Source organism: Crinia signifera, chromosome 19, assembly GCF_055691185.1.
Source record: "Crinia signifera chromosome 19, ASM5569118v1, whole genome shotgun sequence".
Lineage (NCBI taxonomy): Eukaryota > Metazoa > Chordata > Amphibia > Anura > Myobatrachidae > Crinia > Crinia signifera.
In genome coordinates, this window is record NC_139226.1 from 129,906,908 (window position 1) to 129,930,319 (window position 23,412).

Consider the following 23,412-nt stretch of genomic DNA (forward strand, 5'->3'; position numbering starts at 1 on the left):
CTACGGGATTTGCACATGCACATTTGGGGGAGTGATTTCGGCCCACAATGAGCAGGTCTGCATTACCCCCATTATGAATGTAAATGGCGCTGCTACTTCAGGTATTATGTGTGTTAGCGGCACTGCTACTTCAGGTATTATGTGTGTTAGCGGCGCTGCTATTGCAGGCATTATGTGGGTTAGCGGCACTGCTATTGTAGGCATTATGTGGGTTAGCGGCACTGCTATTGCAGGCATTATGTGGGTTAGCGACGCTGCTATTGCAGGCATTCTGTGTGTAACTTCAAATGGAGTTGAACAACGCTCTCCTGTGCAAACGCGCAGAGGAACGTATGAACCAAAATGAACTCCTTTATGTTTGTAAGCGGCACAGCCCAGTGCTGCAACTGGGGGCATTATGTGTGCAAGTGCCTCTACTGTGGGCATTGTGTGTAAGAGGAGCTACTTCTGCAGGCATTATGTGCATAATGGGAGCTTCTAGTACAGGCATTTTGTATACAGAGGGTGCTACTACTGCCGGCATTATTATGTTTATATAGGGCACTACTACTGTGGGCATTATGTGCATAAGGGACACTGGGGCAGATGTATCATAGCAGCGCTTATCGCGCCGCTATGATACTTCCTGCTTCGCCTCAATAGCGAGGCGAAGCAGGAAGGGACATCGACAAGATGTATTAACATCTTGTCTGCCGAAGCGGGGGAGCGTTAACTCCCCCCTTCGGCGATGTCCCTTTCTGGAGATAGCGCATCAGTTAATACTGATGCGCTATCTCCTGTCCCCCGCACTGGGCATGCGCGGGATCTCGCTGTTCACGCGAGATCCCCAGCGCAGCCCAAGCCAGACGCAGGGCTAGCGTTGTCCCCATAGTGGGGGATAGGACAACGCTAGCCCTGAGCGGCCAGGGTGAATTAACGCCTTGAAGGCTGTTAATACATCACCCCGGCCGTTAATCCCTGGGGGGGATTGCAGGGACAGCCCCGCCGAGCGTAACTCGGCGGGCTGTCACTAGCGCACGTTAGGTGCGCTAGTAATACATTAGGACAGACGTAATCCCCCCCAGTTAACCAGCGTTAAGTGCATTTTTGCACTTAACGCTGGTTAATACATCTGCCCCACTGCTATTGCAGGCATTGTTATGTGTATAATGGGTGCTACTATTGAGGCATTATGTGTATAAGGGACGCTACTACTGCGGGTGTAATGTGTATAAGCGACACTACTACTGTGATAATTATTTTGTGTATAAGGGATGTTACTACTGTAGGCATATGTATAAAGGGCACTATTGTGTAGTCTAATGAGAATAAGGGGCATTGTGGTGTAATAAGAATCAGGGGCACTACGTGCTGTGCAATATGAATAAGATAGCGCTACTGTGTGATGTAATTTGTAATGGGGATACTATTGTGTTTCCATGTCCATTTCTTGTGACACCATGCCCTCTTTTTAGCGTGCGCCTCTGGTGTGTGCTGTCCCTATGTAAAGTATGGGAGGGCACAAATTTATAGATTACAGGGGGGCACCGAACACCCTAGCACTGGTCCTGACTCCTGACTGTATATCTAGGGTGTTATGATACAAACAAATGGCATGAAATCAGGGCCGGCGCTACCCGCTCAGCAGAGCCTGCAAAGCAGGGAGGCGCCAGGCTGGAGAGGCACTCTCCCTGCTCTGCGGCTCTGCTGGTTTACGTAACTGTTGCTGCCACTGTGCCTGTCAGAGGCGCCAGCAGCTGTGTAGACAATTTGGTCAGTATAAAACAAGGCACCGTGTCTCCCCTCCTGCAGTTATAGTGCAGTACGGCCAGGCTTCAAGGAACACAGCTCCACCCGACAGCAAGCTCCGCCCGCTTAGACCCTGCAAAGCATCATATTGCTGCTGCAGTCGGCTATGCTGTGCCTCTCCGTGGCTGGCGAAAAACCCACACAGTGCCACAGCTGCTCTGAGTGCTGTGCCACTATTCTGGTCACTGGGCAGCAAGGGAGGAGAGGGGGGAGGCAAGGAAAGCACTGTGACACACAGTCCCCCTTCCCCGTGTTCTGTCACACTGACACGCCGCTCTCATGTTCTGTCACTCCATTACACCTAACTCTGTGTTCTGTCATTGCCCTATATTCTGTCACTGTTACAAACCCTTCTGTGTTCTGACTGTCACTCTATCATACCCCACCCGTGTTCTGTCACTATCAAACCCCTTGTGTCCTGTCACCCCACCCTGTGCTCTTTCACTCTCACACCATGATCTGTGTTCTGTCCCCCCCCTCTGTGTTCTGTCACCCTCCTGTGTTCTGTCAATCTCACACCCTTCTCTGTGTTCTGTTATCCCCCTTGTGTTCTGTCACTATCACACACTCAGTGTTGTTACCCTCTCTGTTGTGCCACCCTGAAAATCCCATCTTGTCACTGTGAGATACCCCCATGTTTTATCATTGTGTGACACCCCCTCTGTGTTCTGTCCCAGCCATTGTGTGAACCCGCTGTGTTCTGTTACTGTGTCAATCTCCCCTCTGTGTTCTTTCCCAGCCATTGTGTCACCCTCACAGTGTTCCACTCCTGCTCTGTTTTCTGTCCCAAAATTTGTCACCCCACTTATGTGTTCTGTCACTGTGTGACACCCCCCTTCCCCATGTGTTATGTTACTGATCAGTGTGGTTACAGGTGCCCCACCCATCTCTCTCTACATCGCTGGAGTCAACATGCCTATTAGACTCTGGCACTGCCTGTAAGTGACTCCTGGCATAAAGCTTCCATGATTCTAATGGCTTCTTATGGGGCCTACGCACATAGCGAATTCACTACATCGCTCAGAAAATGGCCCTACATAGCTCAGAGCCCTTCTGTCTGCAACTAATGGCCATTTTGTATGATGCATACACTGTTTTGTACATTTACAGTGTATATTTACAACTACGGTATCAATATTTTTAAATGTTATGAAGCACTGTGACTCTGTTAATAAACATTTACAATTGTACATTTGTAGTCCAGTCATTAGGGATTACAAATATTCAATACACAGATGCCCTCATGCAAATTAATTTACTGTATAAAAGTTTTGATGTTGGCTACCCCTACAGGGTCTGCTGCTCTTTCCCTGCACCTCTGAGTAGTGTAGCACTTAGTCTTTATGTGCCTATTCCATTGTATTTGGTGACCAGCCACCAGTTGATTGCAGCTGACACATCAACAGGTAGCCATGTAGGTACTAACAACCCCATGGGCATTTTGAATCTAATGCAGGCAGTGAGTGTATCAGACCTGTCAGAAGTGGCCGCAGCGGGTCACAAATGGTGCCAGATGTGGCATAATGTGTTAAGGGCATTACTGTGTGGCATAATGTGTAAAATGGGGCATTACTGTGTTGCATAATGTAAAAGAATCAGTACTACTGTGTGGCATATGTGGTGCTGCTGTGTGGCATAATGGAATAAAGGGCTCTCAGTGTTTGGCGTAACGGGACTTAAGAATCATTACTGTGTGGTGTAATGCCGCAAAGGGGCACTACTGTGTGACATAATTTGATTAGGGGTACTATTGTGTGGCCACACCCCTTCCTTCCGAGATCACACCCCTTTGAAGTGATGTTTACTTTCTGCACATGTGCATACGCTGGGTGTGAGTGGGCATGGCAAACTGCTAGTTCCCCTTCCCATTCGCACCTATGAGTGCGGGCGGGGGGTGGCGGCGACCGGCTGCACCCATGGGAACGCCCAGCGTTTGATGGGTGTTCCCATGAAAATGCTGGGCATTCCCATGGAAATTAGGCAGTGACGCAGGTGCCGGGGCTGACAGCTGGCATCAGCAGGAGTCAGCTGCCCCACCCTCTTCCCGTACAGGGAGCAGGCAAAGCTAAGACACCAGAGAGTGTAGAGTGTGCACCTTCCAAATCATTCGCGTGTTGGTGGCTGTGCTTGGGCATTGCAGTTTGGTTGATTCCTAGACGTCCTTTCTTTGCAACCATACACCTTTATATTAATTTCTTATCACATTCATTCAATAAATTAGCTAAGTTTATCTGGTTTATTATTGGGTGTTTTATTGTTTCTGTGCAGGGTAAATACTGGCTGCTTTATTTTGACACTGCAATATACTGTAGATATCAGTTTGAAGTACAAACCCCACCAAAATCTAACTCTTGCTGCACATGTTACATCAGCCGCACCCGCTCACCAAGGTCGCTCAGCACACAGCAAAGTGTCAGCGATGTGTGCTTAGCAATCTCTCAGGGCCAATGTTCTCCAGAGAGAACACTGACGGCGATTAACTAGATTTATCCAGCATGACAGATATTGATCACCCAGCGATGCATCACTATCGCCCCTACACACAGAGCGATGTTTGGGGAAATGCCCCCAAACCGCTACATGTGTAGGTCCCTTTAAACAGTAAAAAAGAAAAACCATTACGAATCGTAAGATAACGCGCACCAGCTAGTGAGGGAGATAGAAGACGACAGCTGAACAAAGTGTAGGAGAGTGCCATTTGCAACGGAAGAAAAGGGTAGAAAATAGATTATATATCTGGTAAAGACGACAAACAGAAGAAGGGAAAATGTTTTATTACAGAAGATAATGATACTAAAAACTCTAAAACCTGAGATGTTCCAGTTGCATCAAAGTTTTTTGTGTATATTAGTATTCTACCTGATGGACGCTGCATCCTTCTAAGCCATGTCTTAACCTCCAACATGACCCATTCCATTAGGTACACAATATTCTGCTCCTGGACTTCCCTCTTAAGGCCCCCATACCGAGGTGAGAACTTGCAGCCGGTCCCCCTTGAACCACCCAGGTGCCACCATCGTATGCAGTCTTTTTGCATGAGCTATATTGCATTCGATTCCAGCAACCCCTGATCTGACAGATCCTACGTGCAGCACTTACAATCTAGGGGCTGCTATCCGATGCGCACAAGACCATGCATTGGATTGGATGCAAAACACATGTGATTGGCCCGATTCCCCTAGGTTCCTTGGATCGATGTGTCGGGATAGGGTGAAGTCGGACAAAATCACATAAGAGTATGGCCAGAATTACTGTATGATTGCCATCGCCTGTGTTGAAAGACCCCTATCATCACTTAACTAGTTCAACACAGGTGAATGCAATCATGCATTAAGGGGGAAGTCTAGAGCATATTGGACCTAATGGAATGGGTCATGTTGGATGATATGTAAGTTAGCCTTTAAATAAAATGAGTCATAACATTTATTTTATTAAACAGAGCTTCTCCGTCAGAATATGATCGTTTGGGCACTCCCATAGTTACCACCATTGTGGCCAGTAATTCCCTGTGTTCCTCCTTTTAAACAAGTGCATTTATTTATGCACAGATTTTTATATAGCGCACACAGATTCCGCAGCACTTTACAGAAAATATTTGAACATTCACATCAGTCCCTACCTCAGTGGAGTTTACAATCTATATTCCCTACCACATGTACACGCACACACAGACATTCTAGGGTTAATTTGTTGAGAGCCAATTAGCCTACCAGTGTATTTTTGGATTGTAGGAGGAAACCGGAGTACCCGGAGGAAACCCTTGCAAGTATGGGGAGAATATACAGACTCCGCACAGTTAGAGCCCTGGTGGGAATCGAACCCATGACCTCAGCGCTGTGAGGCAGCAATGCTAACCATTACACTCCCCGGTAATGCTATATGCCCAGTAAGATCACACAATATCTACACCGCGGTTCTGCACCGTTCACTTGAGTTACAAGTTTTTGCTGACAAATATACAGAAACATATAACCAGCAGGATTGCTGCACTTTGTTCATTTGTTTTCCCTTTTGAACCACATTAGAGAAGCACTGAAATATAACATCGTCTTTGGAAAAGATAAGGATGGCACTAATATTATATATCAACTTTCTCATATCAACATTTGCTACTCAATATTAATATGACTTGGTTCAGACTTCTTTCTATTGCGCTTCTGTTCGCACAGAAATACAACAATCCTGTATATTTCTATTACGACCGTCAAAAAGTTCTTGCAAATGAAGAAGGTAATCGAGTCATTACGCACGTCTTCCATAAATGTCAGGTAAATACGATAAAGAAGGAAAGGTCCGTCCTGCATCACCACAGTGATGACCAAGGTCCAAATGTAAGCATTGCAACATGAGCAGGCCTTTAGCCTAGTTTGGTCCAGTGATCTATGCGACTCCTCATCATCTGGTGTCTTCTCAGAAGGCAGGGGCACACTTTGTGTGAGCACTATTGTAAATTGCATGATTGCCCAGCTAAACAAACACAGTCCCACGATTACTATAGGTAAGTTGGTTTTCACTTCTGGGTCCTTGATCAATTCTAAAACATCTAGGATGTCTGCTCCTAAAGCAAGGTACGTCAGAAGCAATTGGGAAAGCTCGTCTCTACTCATATGACCTTTTGGCATTAGCCAACGTCCTATGATAAGAACCAAGATCGTTAACTCCTCCAAACTTTGGATTATAGTGGAATATTCTTTGTATTCCTAGTGGGAGAAAAAAACATTTTATTACTAAGATAAAAGGAAATAAATGTATAATCTTTATTTATTATTATTATATATTAACAGTTTCTATATATAGCACACACATATTTCGCAGCGCTTTACAGAGAATATTTGAACATTCACATCAGTCCCTGCCCCAGTGGTGCTTAAAATCTATTTTCCCTACCACATGTACACGCACACACAGAAATTCTAGGGTTAATTTGTTGGGAGCCAATTTGCATACCAGTATATTTTGGGATTGTGGGAGGAAACCGGAGTACCCAAGGGTAACCCACACAAGTATGGGGAGAATATACAAACTCCGCACAGTTAGGGCCATGGTGGGAATCAAACCCATGACCTCAGTGCTGCGAGGCAGTAATGCTAACCATTACACTCCCCAGTAATGCTATATGCCACACTAGCCAGGTTGCACAATGCTTCGCCACGCCCCGTCAGTTGGGCTAACCGCCATAGTTCCATGAACGTTGCTAAATCTGTAGTACTAGGACACTGTACAACAGACCTTTTTTCTGAAGCCCTGAGTCACACTGCTCAAGAGGATGCCACTCTCCTAGTGTGCTGAGATCCATGCATTCACACGAATATACATGTACAGTAAGATCACACAATATCTACACCGCGGTTCTGCACCATTCACTTGAGTTACAAGTTTTTGTTGCCAAATATACAGAAACATATAACCAGCAGGATTGCTGCACTTTGTTCATTTGTTTTGCCTTTTGAACCACATTAGAGAAGCACTGAAATATAATATCGTCTTTGGAAAATATAAGGATGGCACTAATATTATATTTTATCTTTCCTATTCCAACATTTGCTACTCAATTTTTATATGACTTGGTTCAGACTTTTTTGAAAATTGTGTTTGTTGGGTTTTCAGTGTAAACCATCTTGGGTTTGAAGGAACCTTTTTAGAGTTTGTCTATCCACAAATGTAGTAGAGAGTGGGGGGTGGTAACTAAGGTTGAAGGGGTTATCGATTGTACATAATGATGCAATTGCATGATTGGGAATAAGCTACTTTGGGGTAAACCAAATTTTTCTCGCAGAGTAGAGAAGGAAAGTAGTTTCCCTCCCGGGTCGAATACCTGTGAAATAATCTGCAGTCCCTTATTTTTCATGCGATTGAAGGCAGGGTTGTTTATGGCAGGTGGGAACATGGGATTACCCCAGATTGGGATCCATTCAGTTTGGTTAGGATTAAGCCCCAATTTTGTGCACGTTCGGCGCCATGCAACAGATGTCTCTGAATAGGGGACTATTATATGTGTTTTTAGGGATGAGTTTTGCAGTAGTGTGTAAAAGGGCTCCTGGAGAAAAGGGGAAAAGAAGGGCACAGTCCAAGTCATATATCGAAAAAGAGTCGTTTTTCATTAACCAACCCACCGCATATCGCATAAGGAGGGCACATGAATAATTCTGAATATCAGTGAGGCCTAGGCCTCCATCAGTTTTAGGTAATTTCAGTTTGTGTAGGGTAATTCTGGGTTTCTTACAGTGCCATATAAATCTGGAACAAGCTTGGATTAAAATGGCAACATCTGTGGGTTTAGGTTTAATTGGTAACGTTTGTAGAGGGTATAACAGGCGCGATAACAGTACAGTTTTCACCACTTCCGCCCTTCCCAGTAAAGACAACGGGAGGTTTTTCCAATCTTCTAAGGTTCTTGTAATTTTATGTATGATAGGGGGATAGTTTAGTTTGTCAAGTTTAGATAAATCATTGGGTATTTGGACTCCTAAGTACTTGATCTGGTCTGACTGTAATTTAATAGAGTGAAGCCCATCATCCTCCGGAAAGACTGGTGGGGGCCCCCCTTATAGTTAATAGCTCGGATTTGTCCACATTGACCTTGTAGCCTGAAAAGCATCCAAAATCCTTCAAAATCTGAAAGACTACTGGGATAGCGTGTTGTGGGTGGGATAGGAATATCAACATGTCGTTGGCAAATAACAACACCCGAAGGTCAATGTGGCGAATCTTTATTCCTTGGAATAGCTGGGAATTCCGGAGGGTGATAGCAAGGGGTTCTAGTGCTAATACAAATAGGAGGGGCGATAGGGGGCATCAATGTCTCGTACCTCTCAGGATAGGGAACGAGGTTGACAAAAGCCCATTTGTTATTATTGAGGAGGTGGAATTGTTATAGATAGTAAATATAAAGTCTATAAATTTGGTTGGGAAGGCAAAGTGCTGCAAGGTATGTCGTAGATGGTCCCAGTGCACCATGTCGAACGCCTTCTCCGCGTCCAATGAAAGGATAGCTTTTGGACCATCCGACACAGCACACTGGGACGTTGAGAACGCAGACAGCACTCTCCTGATATTTATGGCCGAATTACGTCCCTTAACAAAACCGGTTTGATCTATGTGTATCAGTGAAGGAAGGATTAGTTTAAGTCTCGGCCATTATTTTAGTTAGTAGTTTGTAATCAATATTTAACAACGAGATTGGCCGATAGGAGCCAGGAACTGTGAGATCTCTGCCTTGTTTGGGTATTACCTTAATATTTGCCGAACTGAAATATAAGGGAATTGATTTTTTGTTAAAAATATCTTTAAAAACATCTGTAGATATAGGGGTTAATTTAGGCGCCAGTAATTTATAATAGTCAGGGGTAAGACCGTCGGGACCTGGGGCTTTACCTGACTTTAGGCCGGAGATTGCTTTGGCTACTTTCTCTTGGGTAATATCTCTAGTTAGAATTGTTGCGTCTATGGAGGACGTCTCTGGAGTAGGCAGAGATTCCCAGAATTGGGCTGCTTTCTGAGGGTCAGACAAGGGGTGTGAATAGAGGTTAGTGTAGAAATCACATAGCATTTGGGCTGTATGCTAATTGGAGGTGGTTAGTGTACCCTGAGGGTTAAATGGTTGCAGGAGGTCTTTGTCCCTGTAGTAGGGAAGACAGTAATTTGCTCAATTTGTTCCCGAACCTATGGAAACGGGAAGATTTGGAGAAAGAGATTCAGATTTTAATACCTTCATACAAAGCTCTGGCCTCAAAATATGATTCCTTATGTATGGTAGAAGGATGTGATTTGTATTTTTCAAAGGCGTTAGTAAGAGCTGATTGGGTCGTAATATAGTCTGCATTTAGTTTGCGTTTAATATTTATTGTATGGGATATTATCTCTCCTCTGAGAGTAGCCTTGGAAGCCTGCCAGAACAAGGGGGGTTTTCAGTTCTGAAGTACTCATTATCTCTAACATAATTTTCCCATGTCAGCTCTACTGCGGTTCTGAGTCTAGCCGAGGACAGTAAAGTAGAAGGGCATAGCCAGAGCCGGCCCTAGCCTAAATGGCACCCTAGGCAAGATTTTGGCTGGTGCCCCCTAGCACCGCCACTAGTTCCACCTCCGACCCTGCTCCCCTTTCCCAGCACCATCAGCCCTCATCATAGCAGTCATAATTTTAGTGGTCCTACGCATAATATTTTAAATAGAAACAGTGCACACATTCGGTGCGCGGCCCAAACAGGGGTGTGTTCTTGCTGGGAAGGGGCATGGCCACACAATAGTACCCCCAATTCAGATTATGCCACACAGTAGTGCAACTTTATTCACATTATATCATGCGATGGTGTCCCCATCACACAGTAGTACCACTTTACCTTATATACATTACTCCTCACATTATTCACATTATACCCGTAGAAAAAAAATCCTGAGAAAATATTGTATTTTAAGCACCTCCATGGCCACACTGCAACCCAGCACAAAGCAGTGTGTGCTGGGCAGTGGAAAAGCTAACGTTGGGTGGCTTTTTTTGATGAAAATTCATCTTATTTGCATTGTTATGTGACCAGTACACACAAGGAGCTTCCGATGATTAAAATGATATGTGGCATGCCTATATTCTGTGTGCGACTGTGGCTGTACCTGAATACGAAATGCTATGTTATATTCCATGAATATACTATTGCATATGCAGATACAGCCTCACTCACACACAGAATATAGGCATGCTGCATATCATTTTAATCAGCAGAAGCTGCTGGTGCCCCTAGGCATTTGCCTAGTTTGCCTATGCCTAGGGCTGGCTCTGGGCATCGTCATATTTTAGATGTAGGTTGTATTTTAATCGGAGAGTTGATCCCTCCGACATTCCAGCTACCTATGTGTAATGCCATACCATACATACAAATGATGCCAAGAAGAAACATAGTGCAAACAAATCGACTGAGGCATTGAGTACCTGCATAGAATGAGGGACAAAGGGAGAAGGAAAAACAACGGGGGGGGGGGGGGGGGGGGCAATAAAATAACACAACAATAACAATAGATGGACCATACTTGGTAGCTTCCGTAACCTGTGGAAGAAAGTCTTCCTAACTCTCTCATAAGCGATCACAGAGTGGCTCCCAAGCCGATATCGGCCCATCATAATTAACTAGTGTGATATCACCAAAGGCAAGGTCTGGAGTATACATGGTTAACTCTAAAATTCCTCCAGACGAGCAGGCTTCCCATAACCCTGGAAACCCAAGATCAGCCTGTGGAGAGTAGATGATTTTATAAATGTTCGGCAGGAAACTGCGATAGTAGCTGAGACCTTCGTGTAGGGTAAAATATTAGTCTTTGTCCATTCCACTTATTATGTGGCAACTTGAGAACAGGGAGAGGCAGGTCGCCTTGGGGCGACAAATCAGGAAGGGAAAGATGTCTCTCAATCTCAAACAGATATTTGGGTTTTCCATGTGGGTGATTGGAGAAGTAGATGCTAGGGGGGACATCTGCAAGGGGGGGGGGGGTGCTGGCAGGTCCATGTACCAACTTGATGTATAAACTTTAAAGGTTTCATAAACTATCAAAGAAATGCATGAGAAAACAAGTAGTTTGTAGTTATCTGAGTATAGACATCAGACACAACAAGGGCTCATACAACCATCCCGGGTAATATTAATTAATTTATGTTAATGAAATTTGAGGTGAACCAAACTTTCTGCTTCAGCAGGGTGGCAGAAAACCAGAGTGTCTCTAATGAAAATGGGAAAAGTTGCTCTTTTCAGAGCACCATGGTGAGTGGGGCAGTCAATTCTCTTATTCACAGTCAGACATTCTGCGTTGCGATGAGAGTTGTCAGTCCACCTCCTCAAGATAGGCTTCTGCGTCAGCGGGGGACATGAAGTCCTTAAAAGAGGACCCGTCATATACTCTCAATTTTGCCGGGTATAATAGTGCAAATTTGCGCTCCTTTTCTATGAGTTTGGTTCATATCGAAAAGAACTGCTTTCGCTGTTTCGTCAACTCGGCAGAATAATCTTGATATATTAATATGGTGTTGGCCTCCCATACGATATTTCGGTGCTTGCGGGATGCCGCCCAGAAGAGCTCCTTATGGAGATAGTTAAGGGCTTTAAAAATAACTCTTCTGGGTCTGTTATCCCTCGAGGGGCGCTGGGGTCCCAGTCTGTGTGATCTCTCTATTACTAGGTCTGTGCAACGGTCCTGGATTTCCAGCATCTCAGGGAGAGTGGTTCTGATAAACAGATCTGGGCCTTTTACAGATTCAGGTAATCCCACCAGACGCAGATTATTACGTATGGATCTGTTCTCCAGGTCTTGGAGTTTATTATGCAGGGATAGCAAGGCTTTTGATTGTTGGGCGACTATAAGTTTTACCTCAGCCACATCTTGGAAACACTCCCCCAACCTGCACTCCATGTCCAGGACTCTTTTCTGGAACTCGGCCAACTGTTTCTTAATGTCCGTTTGCTCTTTAAATAGAGGAGCTATAGCAGCTCTTATTGCACTCACATTTCCCTGTAGGTGACTGGGGCAGATAGGTCAGGTATAGAGGTGTCCAGGGATAGGGGGGAGGCCGGGTGGGAGCCCTCTTCAGAGGTGTCTGATGTGGGGGCCAGCGAGCCTCTTACCCGCTGTGGCAGTGGAGTTGCTTGCCACGTCGGGCGCGCCGTTTCTGATGTCGGCGCCATCTTGGATGTGGAAGACGCCACGGGTTTGGCTTTCTGCGCGCGCGAGGATTCTGTCAATGTGCCACATGTCCAGATCGGGGAGTGTGCGGGGGGGAGATTTGGTGAGTTTGGAGGCTGAAAACCGCTGTTAAAAAGGTGTCTGGGCCGGTTCAGCAGCGGAGCTTCATATCCCTCTGCCGGAACCGGAAGTCCAGACTTCTTTCTATTGCGCTTCTCTTCATGCAGAAATACAACAATCCTGTATATTTCTATTACGACCGTCAAAAAGTTCTTGCAAATGAAGAAGGTAATCGAGTCATTACGCACGCCTTCCATAGATGTCAGGTAAATACGATAAAGAAGGAAAGGTCCGTCCTGCATCACCACAGTGATGACCAAGGTCCATATGTGAGCATTGCAACATGTGCAGGCCTTTAGTCTAGTTTGGTCCAGTGATCTATGTGACTCCTCATCATCTGGTGTCTTCTCAGAAGGCAGGGGCACACTTTGTGTGAGCACTATTGTAAATTGCATGATTGCCCAGCTAAACAAACACAGTCCCACGATTACTATAGGTAAGTTGGTTTTCACTTCTGGGTCCTTGATCAGTTCTAAAACATCTAGGATGTCTGCTCCTAAAGCAAGGTACGTCAGAAGCAATTGGGAAAGCTCGTCTCTACTCATATGACCTTTTGGCATTAGCCAACGCACTATGATAAGAACCAAGATCAATATCTCCTCCAAACCTTGGGCCATAGTGGAGTATTCTTTGTATTCCTAGTGGGAGAACAAAATTTTGTATTATTTATTATTATTTATTAGCAGTTTCTTATATAGAGTACACATATTCCGCAGCACTTTACAGAGACTATTGGAACACTCACATCGGTCCCTGCCCCAGAGGAGCTTACAATCTATATTCCCTACCACATGTACACGCACACACAGACATTCTAGGGTTAATTTGTTGAGAGCCAATTAGCCTACCGGTATATTTTTGGGATTAAACGTAGGTGGTTGGTTCTTGGTCACACAATTCTCTGTTCATATATACAAACAGCTATTTTAATAATACAGTGCATGTGTAGATGAGCGTTTATGTCTGTCCTATTCTGAGTCGTGCATAAAAGGGAATTTATTTTTGAAAGATCTCTTGCACCTACTTACTAATCATAACAATTGAGCTGCTGTCCCTGAGCATTTGCAGCCAGCGGGCCCCTCAGTTACGACTGCTTTCTGCTCATTAGAGTACAGCACATGGTTCAGCGGCTGCCCACAAGTACAGCCACTTTCCGTATGACTCAGAATCTGTCCAATAGTATGAAATGTCCAGTTATGGTATATGGCAATGAATGTCAAATATTGCTCTTTACAAATACTGCTACTTCATGAGACACAAGATAAAAAGCGGTAAACTCCAGTGTGGGTAACGGCAGACCCACAGGTGCTGTTTTTTATCGTACTCAACTATATCTAAGCGCCAGGAAATTTGTAAACTGATATTTGGTCTATGACCATTCTTCGGTGAGCAAAGATACTGCATGAGACACGCAGTGTTGTTTTACAAAATACAATGAAAAATGTAGCTGCATAGTTCTGATGGCTTCATTGTTCCTTGGGTAACGCCAATATTAATTAATTACTACATTTTTTAAACAGTTCTCCCATGGTTGTTATATAGATTACTAGGCATGGAAGAGAGTCTCAAAGAGTAGAAGGGTACAGGAGAAAAAAACCGAGAGAGGTGGAAAAAGGGAGAGAATAAGGAAGGAGATGGAGCAAATTGGGAGACAGCAACTAGAGAAGAGAAATCCAGAAGGGAGGGGTCATCCAGTAGGGGGTTAGGACTAGGAAAAAAGGTGAGAGTAGTATGGGCAATGGAGAGGGAACCAAATTAATGGGCACATGTATCAAGCTTCAAAAAGTGATCAAATGGAGTGTGATAAACAGCCAGCCAATCAGCTCCTGCCTGCCATGTTACAGCCTGGGTTTGAAAAATGACAGGTGAGAGCTGATTGGCTGGTTATTTATAACTCTCCACTTTATCACAGTTTGAAGCTTAATACATCTGGCCCTTAGGGTGCAAAGAAAAGAAGAGAAAAAACACATAGAGGTAGAACCAGAGATGGGAAAAGGAGAAATAACCAGATGGAAGAGCAGGGGAGAAAACTAGATTGGAACAAGAGCCGGATAGATGAAGGGTTGGGGATTTACAATGTGCTGGTTTCTTCTTCTTTTTTTTTTCCAAAATATTTTTTTTTGAGCCTCAATAAACAAAATAATAGTACAGTATATCCAACAATGGACAATGACATACAAGTAGTAGTAATGAGGTTCAAGAACCATTTTCAACATTTTCCTTAACATATTCACTAAATGAATGAAATGGAGAGCTATCTCCAAATATAGTAAAGAAGATACAAATATCACTGTATATGCTTTTTGATGAAGAGATATGAGAGAGTCTCTTTAAGTATTAAACTTGACCTGAGCATATAATCATTATAGTGACCAAAACAAATAAAATAACAAAGATTAAAATAATAAAATAAACGGATATGAATAGGAGCAAAAAGAAAAAAAAAAACATTACCATAGCAGATGGCCAAGTAATGAACCAAAGTACCTGCCCAACAGTTGACCCGGACCGCCAACCCATCCACGGAGAGATCCAGTCAATATGCGGGAATTGAGGAAAAGGAAGACAGAAAGTATGGAATGAGGGGAGGAGTAGGGGGAGAAAGGGAAGGATGAAGTATAGATAAAATTATATTTGGGAGCCCGATCATATGGTAATAGGAGAAATATTTTGTAGAAGTTGAAGGGAGTACCATGATGTATTTTGAAAACAGCCTTGGATTGCCTGTTTAGTACGAGGGGGGAGGGTCTGAATACATTTTTTCCAGGAAGTAAATATCTTAGGGGTTAGGAGTTCTTTTTGGAGCGAGGTCTCCAACCAGTCCATAGTGAATAAGAAAAGTAGACGTGAGGTCGTCATATCTAATGGAGGTGAAGTCTGTATACATTGTTGCAGGACAGCTTTTTTACCTATGCTGAGATGAATATGGTCAGTTTTTTATCATCTTTAGAAATATTAGATTGATCGGCAATATGTCCGAATAGCGCCCAGGAATCAGTGCATCTAATTGCAGTGTATTTGTAGCATAGTCATGTAGTGTTTGCCAGAAAACCTGTATGTGTGGATGACATATATCAGCCTCTGGTGTATGGCATTTAGAACAATCAGACCTCTCTGCTGTACCCATCAGATAACAGCGTTTAGGTGAGAGATAGGCTCTGTGAAAGATTATATATAACATTTCTTGATAGGAACTGGCCGGGATGAGTTTAAGGGGGATATTCAATCGCCGTCGAGCATCTCCTGTGGGGGAGATGCTCGACGGGCCCTATTCAATGCTGTCTTCCCCGACAGCATTGAACAGGGTTTCCTGGCAGAACGAGCCCGACATCTCTAGCTGTCGGGCTCGTTCTGCCGAGAACAGCCGGGAAGTGACGAGCTGCCGGCTGCATCTCGTCACTTCCCGGCCGCAACTCGCGGCCACGCCCCCTTCTCGTCCCGCTGCAGGCGGGACATTGAATCCCGCCTGCATGTTCTCGGTCGAGCTGACCGAAAACGGGACTGGGTCACGGCAGGTCTGCCGTGACCCGAAGATTGAATACCCCCCTAAGATTTATTAAGAAGGTGTCTAGAATGGTTTCAGAATGGTTCCTTCTTCTTAATGAAATCTTTCAGTACACCATGCTTGCTCTGCATCTAGAACCAAGAAAAGGGCAGGGTCATACTGTAACTCTTTGTAGGCTTTCTTGAACCTTAAACACTATTTTAGCATCCTTCTGTGCAGTGTTTACAGCAATGTGTCATGACTCTCACATGCGAGGTGCTACGACTTCTTCATGTTGTTAACAGCATTTATGGCTCATTCTGCTTTTTAACAGTGACACGTCTGGGTCTGAGTAGGCTTGCAGAGATGTGAACCTCGACCATGAGGGCATTAATATTTGGTCTTGGGTCACTGTTTAAAATTATATTTGGGGGTCTATTCAGTATTTCTGCACTCCCAGCCTTTCTGACATATACCCTAACTGATGATAACCTTTAGGGGGAGCGGTGCCGGTGGTCTGGGGTCCCCTGGTTGAGGGACCCCATCTGGTCTGGTAGTCCCTCATTGGCGTCGGCAGCAGTGGTGGTTATGGCCAGAGTCCTCCATCTGCGGCTGCAGAGGTGGGCTGGGGTCCCCTTGTGATTGGGGAAGGCAGCAGCGGCATATTTTTTTAAATTTCAAAATGGCTGCGTTGAGAAACTCATGGCTCGTCTTGTAATAGCCTCGCCCCATTAGGCTGGCTACATTAGCAAATGCAAAACAGAGGGCAGGCAGTCCAATGGCGGACAATATTACTTTATGCAAAAGCTATAAATCTCACATCTACCACTCAGGGATTAGGGGGTACAGCCTAGGGCTTCAGCCCAGGCATGGGGTACCCTGGAGAGGGGGGAACCCCCTTCATTTGGGGGGTCCCCACTTACCCAAAACTTCCCAGACTGGGCTGACAAGTTAGGGTGGATGAATGCTGGTGGAGCCCAGTGTTGGTTCTTAAAATATGGGGGGGGGCACCCTACTTGTTTTCTCCCCATATTTTCAAAATCAGATACAGCTCCAAGAGCTCCAGGTTTTTTTTTCCAACCAGCCAGATCTGACAATCAATCTGTAGATGTATGGCCAGCTTAAAGGTGGCCATACATCTACAGATTGATTGTCAGATTGGGCTGGTTGGAACAAAAACCTGGTAACGGATGAGAGCAAATGACAGTTGACCATTTGCTTTGAATTGGTGGAAAACTGCCAAAAACTGTCATTCAAAGCAAATGGTCAACTGTCATTTGCTCTCATCCGTTACCAGGATTTTGTTCCAACCAGCCCAATCTGACAATCGACCTATAGATGTACAGTATGACCAGCTTTAGATTGCCGATTATGGACAATCTGCGGTACGAACAGGTATGACCGGGTTCGGCCATAATTGGCCCATAAATACGGCCTGAGAATTCGGCACATTTATTAAGCTGCCGAATTCTCAGGTTTCATATTTTCCGATGATGAAGTAATTCGAATTTGGCTGCTGAGTTTCCTGGCAGACAAATATAGACAAGCATTATGACTGCATTGATCAGTCAAATCCGTGCAGGCTTCTCTGTGTAAAAATAGAGCCCTGGGCTCTTTGAGCTGTTCCTGGTTTCTGGAATACAGGGGGGAAATGAACTGGGGTCACCCCATATTCAAGACACCAATACTCTTGGACTATATTTACCGCCCCTGATCACTGCCTCCCCAATTGTGCCTATGACCCCTGTTCCCCTTTTTAGAATTTCGTTGACAACATTTTACTAGTAAAATCTGTTTGCACATTTACAATATTAAGTACACACTTGTTGATTATGCTGCCAGTTGTAGGAAGTGCACAAGAGCGGTGCTTCAGTAGACCTGGTATGTCGCTGGTATTTTGGAGAATCTGGACACTATCCCCAAACAATTAACAACAATCTTACTCATTTCACTATCCACCCACAAGGCACCTCTTTGACTCTTCTGGAGGAGATACTACAGCCAGGGAAAATGTAGAATAAAGAACAATCGCCATTGGGCCACTCCCTACTTGTTCTTACATACGCCCAGAAATCCAAACCGTTAGGCAAAGGTCCATGTTTCAGGTGAAGTATATTTAACAAGTACTGTGTATATATATACCTATATAATATTCTAATTCATAAACTGTCATAGTAGAGAAGTGTATGTCTTTTTTAAGACCGTAAAGTGAACAAATATCTTCCCTGAGAGTGTAAATCGAAAGAAAACCTTTCAAGAAGGTCAGTTTCCTATATGAAATATCCCAGGAATTCCATACTAATGAATACCACACATACATACATACATACATACATACATTCATTTTCCAGCTTCTACATATTCACCAAATACGTACGCTTTCAATACACTTAACACTTGTTGTGTTGGTTACGATTCTGCCTTCTAGGAGTTCTAGTTCCATCACGAAGACACAGGGTATAACAGTACACAGATATATAAACACCATGGGGGAGAACCTGCAATAGCAAAAATATAGATTTAGTACAGCACAACAGATTCAGTAGGCTTTTAATGGTATTATAGGTCTATTAAAACGTATTAAAATGCTCAAAGAAGACATCATATAATTAGTATTTATCATATGTATTTATTTTGCATTATTTTTCTTTACCCAAATTTTGTGTTTTGTTTGAATATTTGTTTTTGGTAATAGGCATAATTGCTACATACACAGGAGATCATCATGAAGTGCCAAGTAGATGATGCACAGAATAAAACACCTTTTGGAGATATGTAGTTACCATGGGCCTTATTCTAGTTCACTCTTTCTGACAAAATCCTTCTTAAGGCCCGTACACGCACATCGATTTGCTTTTGATTCGATGTTAGATTTGATTTTCTATTAGATATGGCATGAGATCTTCCCATTCGATTTGGCATTAGATCTGCATGGTACATTGTACACATTCGATTTACTAGATCGAATTCGATATTTCCCTGGCTGCGCAGTAGATTTTTCTGTTCGATTTTGTGAAAACGGGAGCGCGCATCGAATCGAATGTAGATCGAAAGTGACACAAAAACCATTCGATTTCATTTAGGATTCGATTTGATTTTGCTTCTATAAGCAAAATCGAATCGAAAATCAGGAAAAATCGATGCATGTGTACAGGGCTTTAGATGGACAAAACCATGTGCACTGCACTTGTGCAGAGAGAGTTAGATTTGGGTGGGGTTTTACTTCAAAGTGAGATCTATATTGCAGTGTAAAAATAAAGCAGCCAGTATTTACCCTGCACAGAAACAAAATAACTCACCCAAATCTGACTCTCTCTGCACAAGTTACATCTGCCCCACCTGCAGTGCACATGGCTTTGTCCATCTAAGAAGGATTTTGTCAGAAAGAGTGAACTAGAGTAAGGCCCAATGTATCATTGTTTCTAGCAATGCACTACTGTATGGAAGAAAATGGCTCATTTGTTCACTGTTCTCTGCACTACCTAAGCAATTGTCCAGTACACATGCCACTTACTTTGACAAACTGGCTGCGCTATATGGAGGAAATTTACTAAGATGAAAGTTCTGTTTAGGTCAACACCATTAGGTCGACATGGGAAAAGGTCGACATGGTTCTAGGTTGAAAGGTCATTAGTTTGACAGGTTGTTAGTTCGACAGTGTCTAGGTCGACAGTCTAAAGGTCAACATGGGGTTTTTCACAGTTGTTTGAGCCGACATGTGCCGACAGGCGGTATTTCCTGCCCTTACCATCCACTAGGGCAGGGGTGGGGAACCTCAGGCCCAGGGGCCATATGCGGCCCCCGTAGCCGGTCTGAGTGTCCCTCCCACCCACCCGGCGGCTTTGCCGGGAGTCAAGTACAGGGGAATTCTGGTTAGATTCCTCTTAATCAGCAGCAGCCGGAGACTGTCAGTCCTATTCAGCGGCAGCCGCCGGAGGGTGGGACGGCTGCAGCCGGAGACTGTTAGTCCTATTCAGCGGCAGCCGCCGGAGCGTGGGACGGCTGCAGCCGGAGACTGTCAGTCCTATTCAGCGGCAGCCGCCGGAGTGTGGGACGGCTGCAGCCGGAGACTGTCCGTCCTATTCAGCGGCAGCCGCCGGAGCGTGGGACGGCTGCAGCCGGAGACTGTCAGTCCTATTCAGCGGCAGCCGCCGGAGGGTGGGACGGCTGCAGCCGGAGACTGTCAGTCCTATTCAGCGGCAGCCGCCGAAGCGTGGGACGGCTGCAGCCGGAGACTGTCAGTCCTATTCAGCGGCAGCCGCCGAAACGTGGGACGGCTGCAGCCGGAGACTGTCCGTCCTATTCAGCGGCAGCCGCCGGAGCGTGGGACGGCTGCAGCCGGAGACTGTCAGTCCTATTCAGCGGCAGCCGCCGGAGCGTGGGACGGCTGCAGCCGGAGACTGTCAGTCCTATTCAGCGGCAGCCACCGGAGCGTGGGACGGCTGCAGCCGGAGACTGTCAGTCCTATTCAGCGGCAGCCACCGGAGCGTGGGACGGCTGCAGCCGGAGACTGTCAGTCCTATTCAGCGGCAGCCGCCGGAGTGTGGGACGGCTGCAGCCGGAGACTGTCCGTCCTATTCAGCGGCAGCCGTCGGAGCGTGGGACGGCTGCAGCAGGACAATTTGTAAGATACATTTTTACATATGGCCCCCGAAGGATTTTTTCCCCATACAAACGGCCCTTGGCACAAAAAAGGTTCCCCACCCCTGCACTAGGGCATGGTGGGAGAATAAAATAGCGTGCCGAGCGATGCGAGGGGATGCGGTGCACTTAAAACTGTTTCCATGTCGATTGCGTTGACATTCAGGTAAAAAAAAGTGAAAAACCCCATGTCGACCTTTTGACTGTCAGCCTAGACATTGTCAAATGAATGACCTGTCGAACTAATGACCTTTCGACCTAGAACCATGTCAACCTTTCCCTATGTCGACCTAGACACATGTTGACCTTTTCCCATGTCGACCTAATGGTGTGACCTAATGACTGTCGACCATCATGCTGTAGACCAAATGATCCCAACCCATAAATAAGAAGTAGATTCTGATTGGTTGCCCATAGCAACAACCCAAGTGAAATAGAATTCCCATCTTAGTAAATTTTCCCTTAGGACTCGCAGACATTCCATAACTTTACCCTAGTGCAGGGGTGGGGAACCTTTTTTGTGCCAAGGGCCGTTTGTATGGGGAAAAAATCCTTCGGGGCCATATGTAAAAATGTCTCTTACAAATTGTCCTGCTGCAGCCGTCCCACGCTCCGGCGGCTGCCGCTGACTAGGACTGACAGTCTCCGGCTGCAGCCGTCCCACGCTCCGGCGGCTGCCGCTGACTAGGACTGACAGTCTCCGGCTGCAGCCGTCCCACGCTCCGGCGGCTGCCGCTGACTAGGACTGACAGTCTCCGGCTGCAGCCGTTCCACGCTCCGGCGGCTGCCACTGAATAGGACTGACAGTCTCCGGCTGCAGTTGATTAAGAGGAATCTCATGAGAACTACCGACCTCTCGCGAGAATTTCCCTGTACTTGACTCCTGGCAAAGCCATCAGGCGGGTGGGCGGGCCACTCAGACCGGCTACGGGGGCCGCATACAGCCCCGTGCCTGAGGTTCCCCACCCCTGCCCTCCATCTCTCAGCATGTGTACAATTGTCTCAACATTCACTGACCTATAACCTATACCTATTGGTTATTGAAGTCACGCCCCCAAACACATAGGGCGAGATGTATCAAACGGAAAATGCGGTAAAACCCCGGTTTTACAGCATTTTCCAATGTATCAAAAATGATACCGCATTGAAGGGTATCGCTACCTTTGGGTGGCGATACCCTATAGAAGCCTATGGGCTTCTTTTCGCCGCCCGCCGACGCAAGCCCGCCGCCTCGCCGACCCCCCCTCTGGCTTACCTTCCTGAAGGGTCCTCCTGGACCCTGGAAGGTAAGCCCTGCCTCCCCCTAGTGAAGCAGCCGGACATCCTTCCGGCTGCAGGGGGGAGGAGGAGGCGCAGGGGACAGCCTGCTTAGCTGTACCCCGGCGTGAGGGGAGAGCCAGGCGGCAGGGAGGTGACGGAGACCCCCCGCACACCAGTGTACAGGTATCGCGGGGGGGGGCTCCATCACCGCATCGCGATGCCAGCCGCATATGATAGTACATATGCGCTGGCATTGCGGCGGGGGGGGCCGCGAAGGGCGGCGATGTATTTTAATACATCCCACCCATATAGTGAAAGCTCATTTAACAGTCAATGTTATGTGATTGTTTTGTGAACCTGCTGCTATGCACAATTTGTAAACATTAAATAAAAGCGAAACCATCCAGGGATAAATGCAATCTGCCAAAGGTGCAAGACTTTTTGCAAGTCTTCCAATATTGTGGCAATTATTTACAAATGTAAATGCTGATGGTGTATTATGGGTGGACTTGCACAAATAAGGCAATAGAGGAGCATAGAACGGACTCCACGATAGCAGTGTAAAAGAGCCGCAGCAGCTCCTGCGGAATGTTGAATTTTTTCAGTTGCCTCAGGAAGAACAGCCGCTGTTGGGCCTTTTTGACAATGGAGGTTATGTTGGGCTCCCATCTGAGGTTGCAAGAGATTTTCATTCCAAGATATTTGAAGGTCTCTACCCATGACAGCACTCTGTTGGAAATTACTAGTGGGACCTTGACATATTGGTTTTTTCCTGAAGTCTACAACTATCTCAACTGTTTTGATGGGGTTTAGATCCAGGTTGTTTCTGCCGCACCACTGTGAAAGCCTGTCCACTTCCATACCTTCTAACATGACCCTATCCAGGAGGGACAGAATGCTCTGTTTCTGGACTTCTCTCTTAATTTATGATTGCCCTCACCTGTGTTGAACAGACCAATGCACAAGAAAGGTGTTTCAACACAGGTGATAGTAATCATAAATTAAGAGGAAATTCCAGAAAAGAGCATTGTGTCCCTCCTGGAGAGGGTCATGTTGGGAGGTATGGACTTCCCATCTGTATGTAGACTTATCCGCCTCCTTTATTAGGCTGATAATGGTGTCATCAGCTAATTTTATGATTTTTACTGACTGGTTACTCGAGGTGCAGTTGTTAGTGTAGAGTGAGAAGAGCAGGGGGAAAGGACACATCCAGTGTCGGCCCGTACCTTTTCGGGAGAGGGGGGCTGCCTCTGGCTGCAGCCGGGGTACCACACACCTCACCCCCCTGTCGTTGCCACCGCCGGTCCCTACAAAGTGCCCGGCACCTTTGCTATGATGACAGGCACCGGGACTGGCGCATGCGCAGCACAAACCTCAGTACTGCGCATGCGGCCAGCTTCTATGGGCTGCTTCGGCAACAGCCCATAGAAGGAATACAAATGATAGGCACTGGAACCA

General features: G+C 45.7%; 1 protein-coding gene across 4 annotated transcripts in view; it reads right to left on the reverse strand.

Moving 5' to 3' along the window:
- Window positions 1-4,546: 4,546 nt before the first annotated feature.
- LOC146042996 (transmembrane protein 26-like) overlaps window positions 4,547-23,412 on the reverse strand; it is a 70,170-nt gene continuing 51,304 nt past the window's right edge. For 3 of the 4 annotated variants that reach the window (XM_083163341.1, XM_083163340.1, XM_083163342.1), the window contains 2 exons: window positions 18,431-18,551; window positions 6,495-13,207 (listed from right to left, as the gene is read on the reverse strand). In XM_083163341.1, coding sequence (XP_083019467.1) covers window positions 12,269-13,207; window positions 18,431-18,551 — 1,060 coding nt within the window. In that variant the 3' untranslated portion in view covers window positions 6,495-12,268. The other variant, XM_083163343.1, reaches the window with a different exon arrangement.